The sequence below is a fragment of the Microtus pennsylvanicus genome, chromosome 10 (assembly GCF_037038515.1).
Source record: "Microtus pennsylvanicus isolate mMicPen1 chromosome 10, mMicPen1.hap1, whole genome shotgun sequence".
NCBI classification, from domain to species: domain Eukaryota; kingdom Metazoa; phylum Chordata; class Mammalia; order Rodentia; family Cricetidae; genus Microtus; species Microtus pennsylvanicus.
In genome coordinates this window covers 93823364-93843638 of record NC_134588.1, presented here as the reverse complement: position 1 = coordinate 93843638, position 20275 = coordinate 93823364, and the positions used below count along the sequence as shown (strand labels likewise).

The 20275-nt window shown below is 38.6% G+C and overlaps 1 protein-coding gene across 1 annotated transcript in view; it reads right to left on the bottom strand.

Moving 5' to 3' along the window:
• Window positions 1-20275, bottom strand: part of Fmn2 (formin 2) — a 290079-nt gene that overhangs the window by 72664 nt on the left and 197140 nt on the right. The window contains exon 15 of the mRNA XM_075989205.1: window positions 5105-5156. Within this exon, the coding sequence (XP_075845320.1) occupies window positions 5105-5156 (52 nt within the window). The remainder of the gene's footprint in view (window positions 1-5104; window positions 5157-20275) is intronic.

Genomic DNA, 20275 nt, shown 5'->3' with positions numbered 1-20275 from the left:
CATGCATTTAGTTTAACAAGCATTTCACATAACTAAGTTTCTCTAGGAAATCCTCTCACCAGCCATACCCAAAGAAGCTTTGTGCATTGCAAAGAACAAAACACTCCATTGCTGAGGCTTCAGGGGCAGAGGAAGAAGAGTCCCAGACACAACAGGCGGTTCATCTACTACATTTCTGAATAGGCTCCAAGGTCCGAGAAAGTCTTTGCCTATCATATCACACAATCCTACCTTCTCTCTCAGGAGCCTCTGTGAGCATACGGTGTGGTGTGGTGCTTCAAAACTTTTGATACACTTCTCTTTTGACAGAGGAAGAGTATTCAGTGAAGGAGCATGGTCTTACTTTAGCCTTCAAACATTGGAAGCCTGACTTAGCAATTCTTACTACTTATACATGACAGTCATTTCTAACATCAAACCTGTCCCCAGGCTTTTACTGGATCACTCACAGAACACAAACTAAGTCTTTCAAGCATTTACCATATCACCCAGATTTAAATAAAAACCAACCAACCAACCATGCAGGAATTAAGCAGAAAATTCCTTTGAGAGTTTGTCAGTGCATTCACAGAAATGGAATCCTCCAGTGTATTTTCTATCCCAAGGTCAGAAGGGGCTAATGGAAGGCTGGGGAATGAAGAGCAAGTTTGGGAGCACAGACTTACACAAACTGACCATGTTTGTTTGTTCCCAATCTTATCCCCAGGATGGATTTCATTTGGCTTGTGATAACAGGATACATAGAAAATAGCAAGAATAAAGATGAAAAAATAGAAAGAAGCTGAGACACTGTAGGTCTAAATGAAGACAAATTCTTGTCTTTCCTTTTCAATGGCCTTGTTGAGTGAACTGACATACCTAGAGCCCACATGTAGTGATTTTATGTATCTTTTATCTGGTTTTATCTGACTGTAGGGAGCCAAGTCAGGAACACAAAAAAGTGTCATAAAAGACCAAGGCTTTGAGTTATAAGGTGACCCACTGATGGGTGTGGCAGGTGGCAGGGTACAGAACGAAGCTAAGGCTGCACAGCTATAAAGGCGACCTGAAATGGTAGCATCTAGTGAACACTGACCATTCCCCATTCCCCCATAAGTCTGAGACGAGCCAGACAACCTGATTGAGTGGCATTCTCAGCACACCAGGCAGAAACATTTCTCCTGGCTTAGATTCAGTTCTTCCAGAAGCAGAAATTTACTTGATGCTGGCAAACATGGGTCATGAAGAGTAAATATTGTGAAATTTTATTTTTAACTCTAGCATCCTGGGAGTTCTCAGAGTCAGGATTGTTCAGACAGAGGTTGGTCAGAGGTTATATGGCTGCAACATGAAGCAAGGGATCCCAGCACAGATTGAAAAGGTTTCTGTATGTTCTTTCTGGGTCTGAGGTTCACGGGAGAGCACAAACAGACTTCTAAACTTCCACTATCAACTGATTCCAGGAGGGTCCTTCTTGGATGTCTCCATCCCTCACTCTTTCTGTTAAATTTCTGATAGTTTGGCCAAACTTGGCTATCTGCTATGCTGTATCATGGAGTACAAGAATGCTCTTTGGTTTTTCTCTGCCAAAACCTCCATTTTTGTTCCTTTATTGACATAGTCTTTAGATTTGGAATATTTCCCATTCTATTCTGGATACAGCCAGTTCTCTTAGGCAGAGCAGCAGGAAGAAGACAGTGGCTAACTTCTCCCAGAATGACACTTGCAAGCAGAACCCGAGGTGCACAGCCTCTTGCCCTCATGGCTTCCTGTCTGTGGTCTATTTCTACCACCAGGTGTGTGTATGTGTGTGTGTGTGTGTGTGTGTGTGTGTGTGTGTGTGTGTATCTGTGCGTTTATTTGAAAACTAGAAGTTAACATTGGGGTATCTTTCTCTATAACTTTCCACCTTAGCAGGGTCTCCTGCTGAACCTGTCAATCACCCATTTTACAGGACAAGCTGGTCTACAATCCCTAGGGGTCCTGCTGCCTATGCACTCCCAGCACTGAGGTTATAGATGTACACAGCCATGATCAATTTTTGACATGGGAGCTAACAGGCTGAACTCAGACAGGACTGCAAAGCATCTGACCCATCTCCGCAACCCCACCATCATATATTATCTTAATCACTGATGACGATAATTGTGCAACAATAACACAGCAGCTAACATCTATGAATTACTTACCAAGGACCAGAGATCATGTTATTTAATCCTCTTTAGCACAGTTAATACTAGTCAGCTGATAGTTTTAATACTAATATAAGGTATAGAGCCGTAGCATCTGAGAGGCCTGGTGGCTCTAAAGTAAAGGCCCTGGGAGGGGTTATGCTCCCTTTCTTCACAGAGCTACTATTGATTGCTACATAGTCTTGCTGGGGAAATTGTATAAAGATTCATTTTTGGAGTACTGTCAAATGTTTCAGAGAACCCATTACTTATTTTCATTTCTAAACATTAAAATGGCTGTTGTACTAAACATTTTATCATTAGTGTTTTCAACTCATTGACTTTGTGTTTTGTTATGATCTATGTCTGGCCTTCAGCTCTTACTTCCTTAGAACTTGCCAATTCTTTTATCAGTTTGCCTAGCGCAGTATTTGAAATCAACTCAAGAGCTGCTAAATGGGTGGTATCCGAGCAGAGACTATTAGGAACTTGCCTAATAAAGGAATGTATTTAATAAGAGTATTTCCTCAGGAGCAGTCAGAGTCCCTTTTGAGTGTGATGGTTAGCTGGTTTCCTTGGGTGGGTTACGATGTCTAGTCGGGGTTGAGACGCCAGTCTGGTTGTTGTGAAGGCAGCTTTGAGATGTGGTTAACACTCTGATCGGTAGGCTTTAAGGATGACGGATTTCTTTTACAACATAGCTGGCCCCATCCTGTCAGTTGAAGTCCTTATGCTGAGGAGCTCAAGTAGGAAGGAAAGCTGTCTCCAGACGGCTTTCAGAATCAAGATTGCAACATCGGCCCCTCCGGGTTAGCTTGGTTAACTTTAGACTTGCTAGTTTCAACAAGCATGTGATCTGGTTTACTAATTCAACTTCTTCTCTGTTCTTCCTTAATTTCATGACGCCCCTACCCCTATCTGATCTTCCTCCCTCTTTCCCTCCCTTCTCTTTCTGTATATCCATTTTCTTTGTCTTTCTCTTTGTTATTAATGTTTTGCAAAAAAAAAAAAGAAGATTTTCTCTAGAGAATGACTAATGTCTGAAAGGAAGGAGCAGTGAGGGCTGAGATGGAGATTCCTGAGGTATTTTCTAATCATGTCCCTAATTACGAACCCTCATTCTCGAATTGCAGTTCACCTAAGGAAGTTCATGGATTCCTCTGTGGAATTATTTTGTATATTGAAATGAAAGTTTTCTATCACTAACCCTTCTAATTTTTACTCTTGAAGCAAATTCCTGAGGTCTTCTGAATAAGATGACAAATTAGAAGCTGCATCCATGATTTGGAACAAAGAAGAAAAATCAGGATATGGAGAAAATACTATATTCAAAAGACAAGAGAGAGAGAGAGAGAGAGAGAGAGAGAGAGAGAGAGAGAGAGAGAGAGAAGATATTTTGGATATCAAAAAAGGAAGATACAAAAGAACAGAAAAATTCTTAGGGATAGAAGAACAAAAACAAGAAGAGAAGAGATAAGCCATGTTTCCAGGCCTGTGCCTTAAATCAGGAGAAGGGAAACAGAAGCCTCATCTAAAGGGATTGTATTATCTCTTTACCTCTGCTAGAAATTGAGCCCCAGAGAGAAGGCTGGTCAATAAAAAGATGCCTCAAATAAAACTAGAGCAGATATGTGAGCAAGAAAGGCACAAAATGTAACACAAATATAAAGAAGAAACAAAGCGTGACTAGAATATTGTAACTCCTTAGCTACTGAGCTAAAAATATGAAGTGAATAAAATTATCTAAAAATTATGTGTGTAAAACTGACCTATGATCACAAAGAAATCACAAGTAAATGGGTGGATAAAGCGAATGTGATCAATCAAAGATCTGGAGAGAAAAGTCAAAACCAAAAGCTGGCAGTATGGATGAAAAGTTTACAATGTCCAAAAGAAAATCATCGAGAAAACTGAGATTAATAATAATAATAAAGAAATGCTGGAAATGAAAAACTGTATGATTAAATAAAACTAAGAAACAGTGAAAAATCATCATTACAATAGACTCAACTAATTGGAAAAAAGAACATCATGGAAGGAAGACAAGGTTGAGGAAATGTGACATCAAACATCATGGAAAAAAAAATTCAATGATCATGATCACACCTTCAAGAACCTTGGGATATTATTAAGACTCCAAATTTACAATGGGATAAAAGCAAGAGCTGAGATGAAAACTAAGGTCATTGAGAATCTAGTCAGTGGCATTAGAGCAGAAAATCGCCCAAATTTTGGGAAAGAAATGGGAATCCAACCACAAGAAGGTTTTAGAATCCTAAATGAACGTGATGACAGAACTTCTCTATGACATATTACAATCAAGATGCGCAAAGCACAAAAGAAGGAAAAGAAGACCTGTACTAGAAAAGTGTCAACTCAGAAAGACAAACACATGGGAATAATTTCATACTGTTTGACACAATTCCTAAATGCCAGGAAATCATGGAATGGTGTATTTGAAGCTTAGAAAGCCAAAGTATTTCCAACCAAAATTGTTACATACAGCAAAGTAAAATGCAGGGGATGGAGAGGATAGTGAGGAGCAAATATGAACAAAGTGCAATGATACCTACTTATGAATATGGCATAAGACGACCCATTATTTTATGTTAACAAAAAATAAGGACAAACAATACAAATGCATTTTTTCCACATCTTGCATAATCCTGCATTTCCTTATTTCTAGATCCCACTGGAAAGAGGCGAAGCTGTGTTACAACGTGGCACATAATAGAAGTATGTGTCAGAGTGACTTCACAATTCACTGTGGACCCAAAGTACACTGTTACATTAGATTTCAACGTATGGAATCTTTATGCTAGAAAGTAAGTCAACAAAACAAAAACCAAAGAACCCCACAATCAACAACTGGTTCCTAGGGTCAAAACAAGCTAAGATCTTTCATACGGCTATTCCGGGAAGAAATATTGTATTAAAGAAAAGTAATACCTTACCATTTATGAGTCTCTGTCAGGGCAGTCTCTTGTGATTCTTGGTCAATTTTAGCTGAAAATGCAAGAAAAAGAAGTGAGATAGGTATGGAGCTCTACCATCTCAGAGACTACACAATCTGAATAACATGGAGTAGATTTAACCCTATTAATGTCACCAATATGCTAGAAATACTATTAAATGGAATTAAAACAACACTAGTATATGGGCATATAAGATTTTTATATAACTAACCAAAATTTTTAGGTTATGAGTTTATTTGGCTCTGGCACAGTGACCTAAGGAATGGAAATACTATTTTCACAGTTACACTGAATATGCCAGGACCTAAATACCACAGATTAGTTGAAAATAATTCTCTAGAGCACAGGAACAAATACCAAGTTGGAACCAAAACAAATGAGGGTGAAACACACTTTAAACTCTTTGTAGCCATGCTCTTTGGGACAGTTCTCAAGTGACTGATTGTGACTTGCTCTAAAAGGGGACGTCAATATGCACACACTTCTCTGCTGTAATTCTTCGGGCAGAGCTGGGGATCAAATCCAGGACCTCTCCTCTGCTAGACCAGTGCTCTGTCACTGAGCTTCAAACTCAGCCTCATGTGTGCTACTCATTTCCCCCTAAAATAAAGACACCTGACAGGAACTCACGTATCAGATTTAGGACAGGAATGAGGATTCCAAATTACTTAAACATCAGAGAGTAACTCCATTAACTAAAACATATGACGGCACCTTTCACCGTCATTGAGAAGCAAGCATTCCAGGAAGTTATGATATTCTACAACACTCCTATCTTCCTCTTCATGCATATATATTTGCATAAATGTTTCAGAGGCACTATTAAGCAATGTGCTCAATATTTTCAGTCTATCTGAAAGACTGTAAAAGATTAGTGATAACTTCAGAAGTTAATAATTTTATGGTCATTCCCCAGCCACAGCTAGAAAGCCACCAGAGTTTCTCTATAGAGCAGCACAGAAAAACATCATTACCACACCTACATAGTCTTCATAATGCCTCTCCCACAACAAACAAATGTGTATAAGATTAAAAAGATACGTTAAATAGTAAACAAAGAAGTTGTCTATTTATAATTCTTTGGGTAATATTTGGGGCCATCTGAAGAAATCAGAAGGCAAAATGGAGGAGGGTAAGTTAATCACTCTACAATCATAAAAAATTGGCAGCGTTGACCAAATAAAACCCATGATCCTGTGGGGATTGTTAAAGCGTCTCTCTCCCTACTTGAAACACAATAGCGCAGCTTGGGTTCATTAAAGTTTTACAATTTTCACAACTGCTCTGAATGAAGGTCTGTACAGCATCTCTATTGTCCTGACACAGTGTCAGGCTGACAGTCTCTGCAGTGGATGTCAAAACTTAACAGGGATCATTTGAGCTGGCAGTGGGATATTTTTTCCTTCTTTCCCTTCCCTTTTTGTACTTTAGACTGTTTACATGAGCTTACAGGTCCGTCACTAGCCACAGGAAAGACTGAGGTGCACGTTAGAGACTCTATTTAAAAGGCTCTAGTACGAACAGACTCATAAACACCAGTCTGAGGTACCTCAGGAAGACATGGCTAGCTTCCGGAAACAATTCTAGAGTCATAGAGAGTGCTTTCCAGGGGAAATAACATAGGCCGCCTGAATGAACACTACTTTAACAAAGGGCATTTTTCATTTCCTTGTTTTCTTGAAAAATATACAGACTAAAAGAATTGATGGAAATAATTTCTGGACTACTTTAGAAGATCCAAGTAAACGATTTATGAAACTAAAAGTCCACAAAACTGATACTCCCAAGAGCTATCTTCAATTCCCATGAGGTTAGTGTTAGCCACCTGACTTTTGGCAATTAGATTCACCTGTCAACATACGCATATTATTTAGCACAATGTCTACAAGGAACATTATATGTGAAGAAAATGTCTTTCTTAAATTTTGGAATTGAAGATCTTTAAAATGTTGAAGTAAACCAACCACTGTTTTATAATGTTTTGACATCATATCAAGATACAGAAAATATATTCTTACAGCTTTTCAAAAAAATGTATGCTCTTAAATCATGGTAAAAGGGAAGAAAGTGAGTCTTGCTAGTTCACAGTAATAACTCCTTTTGATGTCTACTAACACAGCTCTTGTTTCAGTGCCTGAGAAAGTTGGCTTAAAAATTTAAAACCCAAACCATTTTAATCCAATGTGGCAGGAGATTGATCCATACCAAAGAAATAAAACATAAAAACAGATCTCCTTACCAAACCTAATAACCATGCTACAATAATAAAGTCAAATTAGAATAACAGGCAATGCTTGGGACTTCTCTACTATCCGCTATTTTTGCCTGATTTTCAAGCTACAGGAATTTGTATATTGAAATTGTAATCAGCTTTGATAAACAGTCAAATTAGAGATCAAAGAAAACACATTAAAGGACAAATTTTAACTCTTAATGTAGAGTCAACCATTTAAGGAGCAGGGCAGATTTTCTTTTGTATTGTAATTTGAAGGAAAAAATACATTCCGAGAGAGAGTCATGGTGGCTAGATCTGGTAGAATAGAGACGTAGACTAGGAGTTGGGTGATCAAACTTCCGGGCCATCTGACCTATACAGTGAAACCTTGTCTCAAACCCAAGGGCTGGGCGTGGAGCTGAGTGGTAGGGCATTTGCCCAGTATCTGCCAGGTCTTTGTTCAACACAACAAAATGCCTTAAAAGTTGGGGTGCACACATCATCTAGCATGATGCTTTCCACAAAAACCCAAACAATTATTTACTGTCAAAGTCCCCTCTTGGGGTCATTTATAAAAAAAAAGAGTATTCTAGTTGCACAAAATAACAGGTTTCACTGTGATATGAACATAGATTTTGATGCTAACTCACTCAGTCACACGCAAGCTATGGTTATTTGGGGTACTGAAGATGAACCCAGAAAACTGAAATCAAATGTCATATAAGCAGTAAAAATCTGCCTTCACCAAGGGGGGCACAAGCTATTTATGCACAGTGATCAAACTCTCGGCACAGCTGCATCTGGTAATGCTCATTATGACTTTGCTAAAGGTGACATAGAAATTAAGACAACTTTCTACATGTACCACAAACATGTTTTATGAATATTTAAATCTCTTGAAGCATTTTTTTTCTGAGATATAAAAATCGCTCATAGCAGATTGGTGAGATGGCTCAGTTGCTGGACACACTTTACTGTACAAGCCTGGTGACTTGAGATTGAGCCCCAGGAGATATATAAAGATGAAAGGAAAGAACTGAATCTTCTAAATTGTTCCTTGAGCCTGACACACACACATGCACTCACACACATGCCCCTACTCCCCCCAGGCCACATGTAAGTAAAGAAAACAAATTACTTATAGTTAATCTCTAATGGTGCACATGATTCTGTAGAGAGTTTTGAAAGCTTGGGTTCTTCGGGGCAGTAATTTCCTATGTATATACAATCAACTATTAACAAAGATTATGATTAACGTATGCTCAAGTCATCATATAAAAGAAAGGAGGGAAAATATTTACATTTCAGAATTCATGTAAGAGTTCATCCCCCACTCTTCAGAAGAAATAGCTCATTTCTTGTTCGACACGCATAATAATGTGGCAGCCTTCTAGCCACCAAAACACACGATTACTGGTTGGGGGACAATATCTCTGTGGTATAGCACTTGCCTAGAATCACAAAACCATGGTTTCGATAACTAGCACCACAAACAAAACTTACCATGATCCTAAGCCAAGTTTGTAGAGGAATGCCAAGGGAACACTTAAAATGGACCAATGGGTGCAAGACTGGGTTGCGTGGGTGTGCAATGAGCTTTAGCATGTCAACAAATTACTGGTTGTCCTCTGCCACAGCCTATCCCCCAGTGTCCTTGGGTACTTTGGACAGGAGTGGCTGAATAACCCTTAAAGGACACAATCACTGTGGAGCATCTCCCAACCCTCACTCCCAGCTCACATCTCCAAGAGAAGCTACTAATGTGAGGTTCTGCTCTATACGTTGTGATTACCATTGATTAATAAAGAAACTGCTTTGGGCCTATTGCAGGGCAGAACAGAGCTAGGTGAGGAAGACTAAACTGAATGCTGGAAGAAAGAAGGTGGATTTGGGAGAAGCCTTGTAGCCCTGCCAACGACAGGCACCAGATTAAGCCACAGCCATGTGGGGATATACAGATTAATAGAAATGGGTTAAATTAAGATACCAAGAGCTAGCCAAGAAGAAGCTAGAGTTAAGAGACCAAGCAGTGATTTAATTAATACGTTTCTGTGTGGTTATTTCAGGGCTGAGCAGCCATGAACAAACAAGCAGCCTCCTGCAACAAGCTACCTGCACATTTGCTACCAAAAAAGTTGTACACACCCTGTCCAGTGTCCTTATTCTAGTACCAGTGTTTGGGTCTTGAACATCATTTACAAACCTGGTTTGAATTCTAGCTTGTTTATTAGATTGTAATAGATTTTAATAACTGACTTTCACTTCATGGCACAGTCTTTCTTCATGAGACTGGAGTGACATTTTCTTTTTTGTTGAGTTGGTTAATAAGTCAGTAAGATAGTGTATTGATCACCTGGTGCTTGAGGTAATAACAATGGTGTTCTTCTTCTATTTTTATATCATTGTTAATTCAAAAGGATGGGATGTATTATTTCCAGATTGTCAAAAATACACAAGATTTATTTCTTATTTTTCTACACAAAATAAGATGAAGAATTAAATCCATACTTAACTAAAATAAAAATACCTTTCCAGCAATGTGGAGAAATAATGTCCCAAGACCTTTACGGAATCTTGGAATGACCCTAAAGTATTTTAAGATACATTTCTTTTATTACCTACTTATCTTGAGTCAGGATTCCCTTCCTCTTTCTTCCCTTCTTTTCCTTTCTACTGGCCTCAGGGGATCTCCCTCTGTTGCTTCCTTAGTTGCTGGACTACCAGCTCTCATTGTATCCAACTCCATAGTGAATTTGACATACCTAGAGAATTCTCAATTTTCATAATATAGGCTGGGCCTAATATCTTCCTAAATTTGTTTTTATTATTTTTGAAAAGGCATAGCAGTAAATAAAATTGCCCCAAGAACAGTGCTTTTGGTGAATTTAGGGAGAACATGCCAAAATCTCAAAGATAAAATAATTTCTTTAAATTGTGCAATGTGTCTGTGTGTGGTGGCAAACACTTCCAAGCCCAGCACTTGGGAGGCAGAGCAAGGTGGATCACTGTGAGTTCAAGGCCAGTCTGGTTTACATAGTGAGTTCCAAGGCAGGTAGAGTTCCATAGTAAGAACTTGTCTGTAAAAACAAACAAAATTTTCAATGCTTCTCCAAAGCAGGTATGTTATTTGGAGTATAGCATGGGCAAAACCATGCAGGTCCTGGTGCTTGAGAGCCACCAGCAAGAAAATGTCTGGGGAAGGTGCATATGTAATACAGGCTTGGACATAGAGTGAAAAGCCAAAGAGTGAAAGAAATCAGTGAATTCTCTACTGACCTGGGAGGAAGAAACAGACTGATTGAATAAGAACAACAGCAAAGAAGAAAATAGTTTGCATTAGGTAATCTCCAGTGAATATCAGCAAGTAATATTTTGATAGACCTAAACCTATATGGAGAAATCACGCTAGGAAAGTTGGTCAGTCAACTGCTGATCCTCAGAGGGGAAGGGTTCGATAGCATTAAACCTAACTCACGGCTGTTACTCCTTAGCCTTTAAATTCACCGGGTAAAGATCTGTAATTAGTGGCAGAGAAAGCCCACAGTTGGGACCACAGCAAACAAACAAAACAAAACAAAAATACCACTAAACTTCTTAGGAGGCAGCTTTCACCATTTCCTTTAATTCGTGCTCATTTATTTTAGTATTACGGTGTAAGATTATCTAGCCTCTTAGTCTGATTCCACCAAAGAAATGGTGGAATGGTTCTGAACCATGGAGCATGCGAGTAGTTAAAGCCAGCAGTCCTGATGATGTTCTCAGGCAGCACTGAGGCGTCTTACCCTGAACTTCTGGCCCCACAAATTATTCCTGGTGGTTGCTGCCCTACTAAGTTAGTCATCTGACCCACTGATTGGTGTCTCTAGTCTCTGTCTGGCTCCAGACTCTTTGGCACTGTAAGATATTTCTGCTGACCTTGTTCCAAACGACTGAGTAAGCAGAGGCACTGAGCGAACGCCCTCTGTGATCCCCAGCTTTCATGAGGGAATACCACATATTCCCAGGTAATTGGAGACAGAGTTGCCTCTGAGTAATATCAGATGGAGGACAACTCAGGGCCCTTTCATCTACTTGTCTAGGCTCTAAATCTTTGTGCTATTTTTCCTTTTATTTAAAGTGTTAACTAGTTTTTGTTTATAATTAGCTATGAATGTGCATTTGGGTCGCTTTTCAGTGCAGCCAGTATGGCTTATTCCTTTAGACAGATGGGCTGCCTTTCCTCTGAGTCATCCGAGGTTGTCATTTAACCGCAAATATATTGCTTTTAGTTTTGTGACTTTTAAGACACTCCTCCTTTTGACAATGTACTAAAAGTCAAGTCAATTTTGGAAGGGTAGACATGTCCGACAGGATGATTCTGAGTATCTTTGCTCCGACAGCAGAAAAAAGCCAAGCCTCGCTTCACTGCATTCTCTGCTCCAATGCTGCTAAAGATTTAGGACAATAAAACAATCGCTGTAGAATAGCTCGGGAGGAGGAAAGCCCGTATCTGGGAAATACTGCATTAAACCTGGCCTTTATAATATTCATAGTTACCTGTTAGTAGTGAGGACATTTCAACTTTGCATGTAAAAATATGCACCATTTTGTCCATATGTATATATGTATAAATATATATATACACACACACAAACATAATATATTAATGTTTGTTATTAAAAACTCAAAAAACATACAAATGAAAACTGTATGTACTTAAAAATTTTGATATATGTAGCATTTTAGCAAAACCTAAACTAATAAAGCCATGCACTGCTATCACCTAGTCTGATATATATATATATATACATATATATATATGTATATATATATATTCATTTGAATGCTCCTTTGAGATAAGATTCCTTTCCAAATATTAATCAAAAAACTCAAAGTGGAAAAGATTTGTGAAAACATTCAATGCACACACATGTGGAACACTCTGTTGATATTGTTGTTAAGAGTTATCTATTTCCAACTAGAATAATTCTCAGTATCATCTATTTTTAAAACAAATTTTACCTGGAAGCTATATGTTACTCCATCTATGGACTTTGGAGATCTCTGGTCAACTTCCACTAATGTTGTCTAAAAATGAAGACACACTCAGGATTACTCTTTTCTCTTCCTTTGCTGAGAAGTAGCTCTTCTACCAGAGCAGTCACGAATATGCACTGATACCAGGCTGACTCCAAATTAGTACCCTTCAGGTGGAACCCAAATCATGATAAGCCATGTGATAAAACTGCAAACATCTTAAGACTGAGATTTCAATATTAAAAGCAATATCCACTGACTGCTGAATCTGAAACATGGAAATATGAAACAGCTGGAAATAAAAATCTGAAAACCATAAAAACTCCTTCAATGTGTTTTCTTTTCTTCCTAATATTACTTGCCAAAACAATGTTTGAAGATGAGGGCATTTCAGTTCTAGAAATCAAAGCCATATAAATGAACATTCCAATATTTCAACAAATATCTGAGCATGTATTGTATGTTGGGGGATCATTTGTTGGGGCTCATGTGGTATATTTGTGTAGTCTTTTATATCAAGGAAATGATCAATGGGGAAAGAAATTATGGCCACATAAGGGACAATAATATCTATGCTGGAGTATTACAGGCCACATGTATATTACCTGGCTAATTTTATATGTAATAATCCACAATAATAAACCCCGATAAGAAAGGAACTGTATCACAGTTTACAGTCTTGAATTAAGGGTGAAAATGTCACATAAAATATTAGAAAAAATAAGACATGAAAAGGCAGGGTTCAAATTCGTGGCAATCGAATCCAAATTTGCAACCCTGTCAAATATCTCATGAGCACAGCCCAATGAGACTCTCATTTGTCTTCTGAGATACAGGCCAATGAGCAGGAAACAAAGGCATCTGAGTTTGGATTAGAATGAGGAGCAAGTCCCAGGCATACTAACACATGGAGAGAGTATACAGAAAATGGTAAGAAACGCAAGGTCCTGAAGCAAACACTCAAGATGTTAAGAAGGAAGGCCTAAAGAGAGAAGCTGGGAAGCAAGATATGGATTAGTTGGCAAAAAGGCCTTGTCAGGGAATATGGACTGCTGTGTGATAGCACAAGAACAGGGTGAAGAACAGAGATTTGTGCTCAGTCTAAAGAAGGGAAATGCACTTTTAAAGGAGTCCTGTACCTCCAGACTTCACTGGGGCCAGTTTGTCTGGCTCTAATGATTTGGGAAAGTGGATAGAACTCATGAGGTAGCAGTTTTCATCCACTGGAGCATGGGGATCATGGAAAGCACAGGGAGCACAGGGAGCACGGGGAGCACGGGGAGCATAGGAAGCACTGGGAACATAGGGGTTGGGAGCTCCAGTCTTCCATCTCTCTACATTGCTTTTTTTTTTTTTTTAAAAAAAGTCAATTTCCAGACTACTGGTCCTGGAAGGGGCAGCTCACAGAAGCTAATTATCATGGGAGAATTTAAGAAATGGAAGGTGATGTGGCTGAAATTCAGGGGTAAAGGTCCAGAGAGGAAATAAACCACTCATAAAAACAGAGAAAGAAATCATCTTCAAGGTCTCTCTGAGTTTTAACATTATTAAGTGACACATGCCTACAGGGAAATACCACAAATCCAAGCAAAGACCCACTAAGGATCCCACTAAGATCCTTCAAGGTCAAAGTGGGAGTCTGAAGTCTGAAGAGCCCATCGGAAAACAGGTATAGAGTAGTTAGGAGAGCCTCCAGCAGGTAAGACCTCATTAGGAGAGCACAGTGGTGTTGACTCTTGATTTGCCTAAGCAAGCTGAAAAGGAGGCCTGAAAAGGGCACCAGACTGGAACATACATCATATTTCAATGATATGCCCAAAACAAAGCCAACTATTATTAGAATTTGCATAAGAGAAAAAGTGGATTGTATTTTATAGTCTCTAGCAAAAATACCGTCCTGAAAATACCACCACCCTATTTTGTGTATCTGAAAATTCTGTTAAACTGTCAGATTTGTGGTCATATGTCACAGCAACAATAGAAAACGGAAAGCAGAGAAGAATCACTTATTAAATTGGGTGTAGGATCTCTCTCTCTCTCACACACACATACACACACACACAAAGTAATTATGACTTTTTAAGTATTTCTTAAAGGCTTGGTTCTCAAGCTGTCTTGCTACTGACAGACAGTAGCACTTTTGGGAGGTGGGCTACTGGAGGAAGATGGGGTCATTGGCCTTTGGTCATCAAGGAGGTATCAAATATTGGGACAAAAATCTTTCCTCCTCCTCATTTTCCTCTTCTTTTCCTTTTACCTCTCAAATGAAGGAGGCACAGCAGCTTCTTCTGCCAAACATTCCCAAAGAACAGGGCCAACGTGACCTTGAAATGAAACCTCAGAAGCCATTAATCAAAATAAACCAACCCTCTGTTTAAGTGGGTCACCGCAGGTCTTTTGTCACACTGATAGAAAGCTGCCCAGCACAACTGCTCAAAAATAGAATCTAAACAAAATTTTACAAGCATTCAGATGCTAGAACAATTTTGCACTTGGAAATGTACACACTGGGAAGTGTTAAAGGAAATGAAACATTAGATCTATATAAACAAATAAAAAGAACTGGGACGTGCTATTTATGAGCATGAATATAAAGCATGCCTTCTCTAAATAACTGACAAAAATTAGGAATAAAATATTATTTTGTGATAATATATCTAGGACTATAATAAATGAAAATAGCAAGAATTACAGGAGAAATATAAGACTGTCTATAAGGTTTTTGTACCAGTGAAGATTGGTATGGCTCTGTCTGAAGATAGTGATGAATTAAATAGGACAGAACATGACAGCAATCATGAAAATACAAAACAATGATGTATAGTATATTAGCTGATAGCGGAAATATAGAATACTACAAGAACCCAATCCATAAACGGAAGGAATAAAACATCATACAGGATAAATGTAGACAGATGTAAAGATGATAAATTAAAACCAATCATATTTTTAATCAAACTAATGGTCCAAACACTCCAACTGAAAGGCAGGGCAGGGTTGTTAGACTGAAAACTTTCAGCTCCATGCTATCTAGTGGAAATCCCACTTAAAAATAGAGACATGAACTTAGATTAGATTGGAAGTCAAAGGATAAAAATGACATTGTGCAAACACTAATCACAATGAAGCTGACATGGCTGAATTAAAATTAGATGACTTAGACTTTAGAAAGAGAAATTTTGTTAGGGAAAAAAGTCAAGTGCAATAATGAAGAGGTAATTCAACAGCAAGATAAACGAATTCTAATTATGGATCTACCCAGAATCAAAGCTTCAAATTACATGAAGCAAAAACTGTTATATCCAAAAGGAAAAGAACACGAGATAAAACTGAAGGGAAAGATGGATACGAGGAAGTACCAGTGAGCAGTGATTCGAATCCTCTTCTCTTAGTGGTTGATAGATTGATGACACAATCTGAAGAGTTTTTTTTATTTTATTTTATTTATTTTTAGTTGTCGCAAAAAAAATTTCCCATTTCCCTCCCCCTCCTCGCACATATCGTCCTCTCCCCCATTCCCTTCCCCTCTCCCCCTCCCCCCCACTCCATTCCTCCTCCCTCTCGAGAATGAAGAGCAGTCCAGATTCCCTGCCCTGTGGGAAGTTCACGGTCCTCCCACTTCTATCCAGGACCAGGAAGGTGAGCATCCAAACAGGCCACAAAGCCAGTTCATGTATTAGGATCAAAACCTAGTGCCATTGTCCTTGGCTTCTCATCAGCCTTCATTGTCCACCACGTTCAGAAAATCCGGTTTCATCCCATGCTTATTCAGTCCCAGTCCTGCTGGCCTTGGTGAGCTCCCAATAGATCAGTTCCACTGTCACGGTGGGTGGGTGCACCTCTCGTGGTCCTGACTTCCTTGCTCATGTTCTCCCTCCTTCTGCTCCTCATTTGGATCTTTTTTTTAAAATTTATTTATTTATTAAGGATTTCTGCCTCCTCCCCGCCACCGCCTACCATTTCCCTTCCCCTCACCCGGTCAAGTCCCCCTCCCTCATCTGCTCGAAGAGCAATCAGGGCACCGGACAGAAATCTCAAGGTCCAAATCAGGAGCAGAAGGAGACGGAGCATGAGCAAGGAACTCAGGACCGCGAGGGGTGCACCCACCCACTGAGACAATGGGGATGTTCTATCGGGAACTCACCAAGGCCAGTTGGCCTGGGTCTGAAAAAGCATGGGATAAATCCGGACTAGCTGAACATAGCGGACAATGAGGAATACTGAGAACTCAAGAACAATCGCAGTGGGTTTTTGATCCTACTGCACGTACTGGCTTTGGGGGAGCCTAGGCAGTTTGGATGCTCACCTTCCTAGACCTGGATAGAGGTGGCGGTCCTTGGGCTTTCCACAGGTCAGGGAACGCTGATTGCTCTTCAATCTGAAGAGTTTTAAAAGGAAGCATAAAGATCAGCACAATGCTAACAATGAATGGAGACTCTTCACACAGCCTTGTAAGGTTAGCTTTTGTAGGGGTAAAATGAATTGAATGGCTAGGAACAGCTGGTTAAGGGCATTTCATCAGCTGAGAAGCTTTGGTCATGATGCAGAAGAGTCAGGTGGGAAAAAGAAGGTAAAGTGAGATAGTTAAGGTGGGAGAGATGGCTCAGCAGTTAAGAGTTAAGAGCACTTAACTGTTTTTACAGAAGACTTGAGTTCAGTTCCCAGCATCTATATGATGGCTCACAACTGCCTAAGCTCCAATTTTAGGGGACCCACTGCAGACCTTCTAACATTTCAATCTCTTCCATGTATGTAGTGTATATACATAGACATGAAATAAATATAAAAAGAAAACAGTAAAAAGTTTTAAAGTGTTTAGCTTTCTGCTATAAGAGCAAGGCATTTTGTTCAGAAATTTATGGTAGACTTAGCCTTATGTAAACTTAATTATAAAAACATTCAATTATTTATGTATTAATTACATCACATGGAGGACACTTGAACAACATTCTAAGCATATAGTTTAGATGCATTACAATAGACATTCACACACTTCAGTAATTCACAATTCACAGTTAGGGTGACTGTGAGACACCCTAACCTTTTGCAGAAGACTGTAGATTAGATGAAGGTTGTTGGTGCTCATGCAATAACATATTGTCAGTCAGTATCTGGTGACAAGGAAAAGACCCAGATTATATGGCTGGTGACCTAAAAGTAAGAGATTATTGGGGCTGGGAGAGTTGATGCCTTAGGACTAGAGTGGAGTGGATTCAGGGGTTTGTAAGCAACAGGGAAATGAGTGGGATGAGGAAGTGTATGGTTATACTGATACATGCACTATGCACAACTAAGTATACATGCGGAGAAATATATATAGTTATATAGTGGGGCTAAACACTAGTAAGTACAGAAACTAGCAAATAAGTTTAGCAACACCTTGACAATGAAATAAAATCATTTGGAAGGACACACTGACACAAAATATTGTAAATATGTTCCAGTATTCACAAAAACAAGGTAGACCTTTATTTTCAACAGTATTATGGACTTGTTATATACAAGATATACAGGATTTCACATGTGCATGTATGTGTGTATGCACATATGCACACCCTTACGCACACAAACTGAAATAAAATAAAAGCCAATACATGAAAAAACTTGACAGAAAATAAGGAAAATTCTCTCAGGCCATTGAAACAAAGAGGAGGAGGAATTCAAAGAGTGTAAGGCAGCATCCCCAAGGCTATCATTGACACTTAGAGCTTTTCCTTGCATGAACAAACAGCAAAAAATTCTGAACAGGCCTCAAATCCTCCAATGTGTCTGGAGGTAGCTTAAAGGTAGAAACTGCAAAGGACCACCCCATGGGTTAGACCTTGAGGAAATATGCTCACTCCCTAGAAGCTGTGAATGGAAGGGGAATCCTCTCATGTAACACATAGTTGAACCTTTGCAGTGCACTGGGCTCTAGCACACAAGTGCTGCATTAACGTGTAAGGAAAGAATTTATTTTAAAATAAATCTTGTTTGGTAGAGCCTCCTGATGATTATCCAAAACAAATATAAAAAGAAGAGAAAACATGAACAAGGCCCTAGAGCAAATTCAGACTAAAAACAGAGACTAAAACTGAACCCAAGTTGCTGTCAATGCATCAGGGAACAGATGAATCTGGGCATCCAGACCACTAAAAGTAATTATTACCCTTCAGGCCAATGTTTTATGATTAGCACATCTATGTCTCAAAAAGCAAATGTGATATAAATAAATTTTTACACAGATAAGAACAATTTACACTCCTGAGTTCAATGCAAAGTGGATTTTAAAGGATAGACATTTGACAGGAGAAAAAAATCCCAGAAGGTAGGTGTAAGATGAAGAAATGGTCAGCAAGGAAAACATGACTGTTAAACTGAAACTCAAAACCAAATACTTAAAACAATGATAATTCTCTATTTTAGGAATCACAAAATAGTGTAGACTAAGGCTAAAACTGGGCAAAAGAGTGACATATAAATAAGTCAGATTAACAGCAAGAGGCTGCAGATCTGTAGTGCTTAAAGAGAAGTAAAAATAGCAACATCAGACTTTGTTAAAGAATTGTGTTAACAGAAAGAAAAATATTGTATGATGTCACGAACATGTGGAATCTAAAAAAAGCAAAGCCAAATACCCTCAAGCCCTCAAATATACTGAAACAGAAGACTAGAAAGGGCAAGTAGTATATAGGGAGATGCAAGTCAAATGGTCCAAAGCTGTAGTTACAAAGAATGACTAAGCTCAAATAACTAACCAATGCCATGAGGAGTATAAGCAATTATCACATGATACATTGGAAACCTGCTAGAAGAGTGAACTTTAGATTTGTGTGCCATAAATACATAAAAAGGTAACTATGAAATAACAGATATATCAGTTTGCTGGACTATGATAATTGTTCCACTGCAAATATATTCAAATATATAATATAGCAAAATACAATGAAAAAATTGTGTTAAAATACCAAAGCCACACTTTAAAAAGTAAAGACACAAGGGAACAGGAGGACGACTCAGTTGGTGAAGTGATTGCGGACATGTAGCTGGCAGCATAAGAATATACTCAACAACATCAAGACGAACAAGGCATCACCAGAACCTAGTCCTTCTACAATAGCAACATCTGAGTATCCCAATGTAGATGAAGCAGAAGAAAAGAAACCTTTAAAATAACTTTATGCAGATGATAGAGGTCATTAAAGAAGTAATGAGAAATTCTCTTACAGAAATTAAGGAAAAGACAAACAAAAATTAGAAGATATCAATAAATCCCTTAAGGAAAGTTCAGAAAAAAATGATCAAATGGGTGAAGGAAACAGTTCAAGACTTGAAAAATGAAATAAAGCCAATAAAGAAAACACAAACTGAGGGAATTCTGAAAATGGAAAATTTGGGTAAACAAACAGGAACTATAGATACAAGCATAAACAACAGAATACAAAAGATGGAAGAGAGATTCTCAGAAGTTGAAGATATGATAGAGGAAATAGATTCATCAGTCAAAGAAAATGTTAAATCCAACAAATTTTTAACAGAAAACATCCAGGAAATTTGTAACACCATGAAAAGAACTTATGAGTAACAGGGATAGAAGAAGGAAAATTCAAGCTCAAAAACAAAGAAAATATATTCAACAAAATTATAGACAAAATCTTTCCCAACCTAAGGAAAGATTTAAGAAGCTTACAGAATACCAAATAGGCTGGATCAAAAAACAAAAAGGCCCCTCACTGCATAATGATCAAAACACCAAACATACAGAATAAAGAATACTAAGAGCTGCAAAGGAAAAAGGCCAAGTAACATACAAAAGCAGACCTATCAGAATTACACCCAACTTCTCAAAGGAGCCATGAAAGCCAGAAGGTCCTGGACAGGCATTTTGCAGACACTAAGAGACCATGGATGCTAGCCCAGACAATCATACCAAAAAAAGC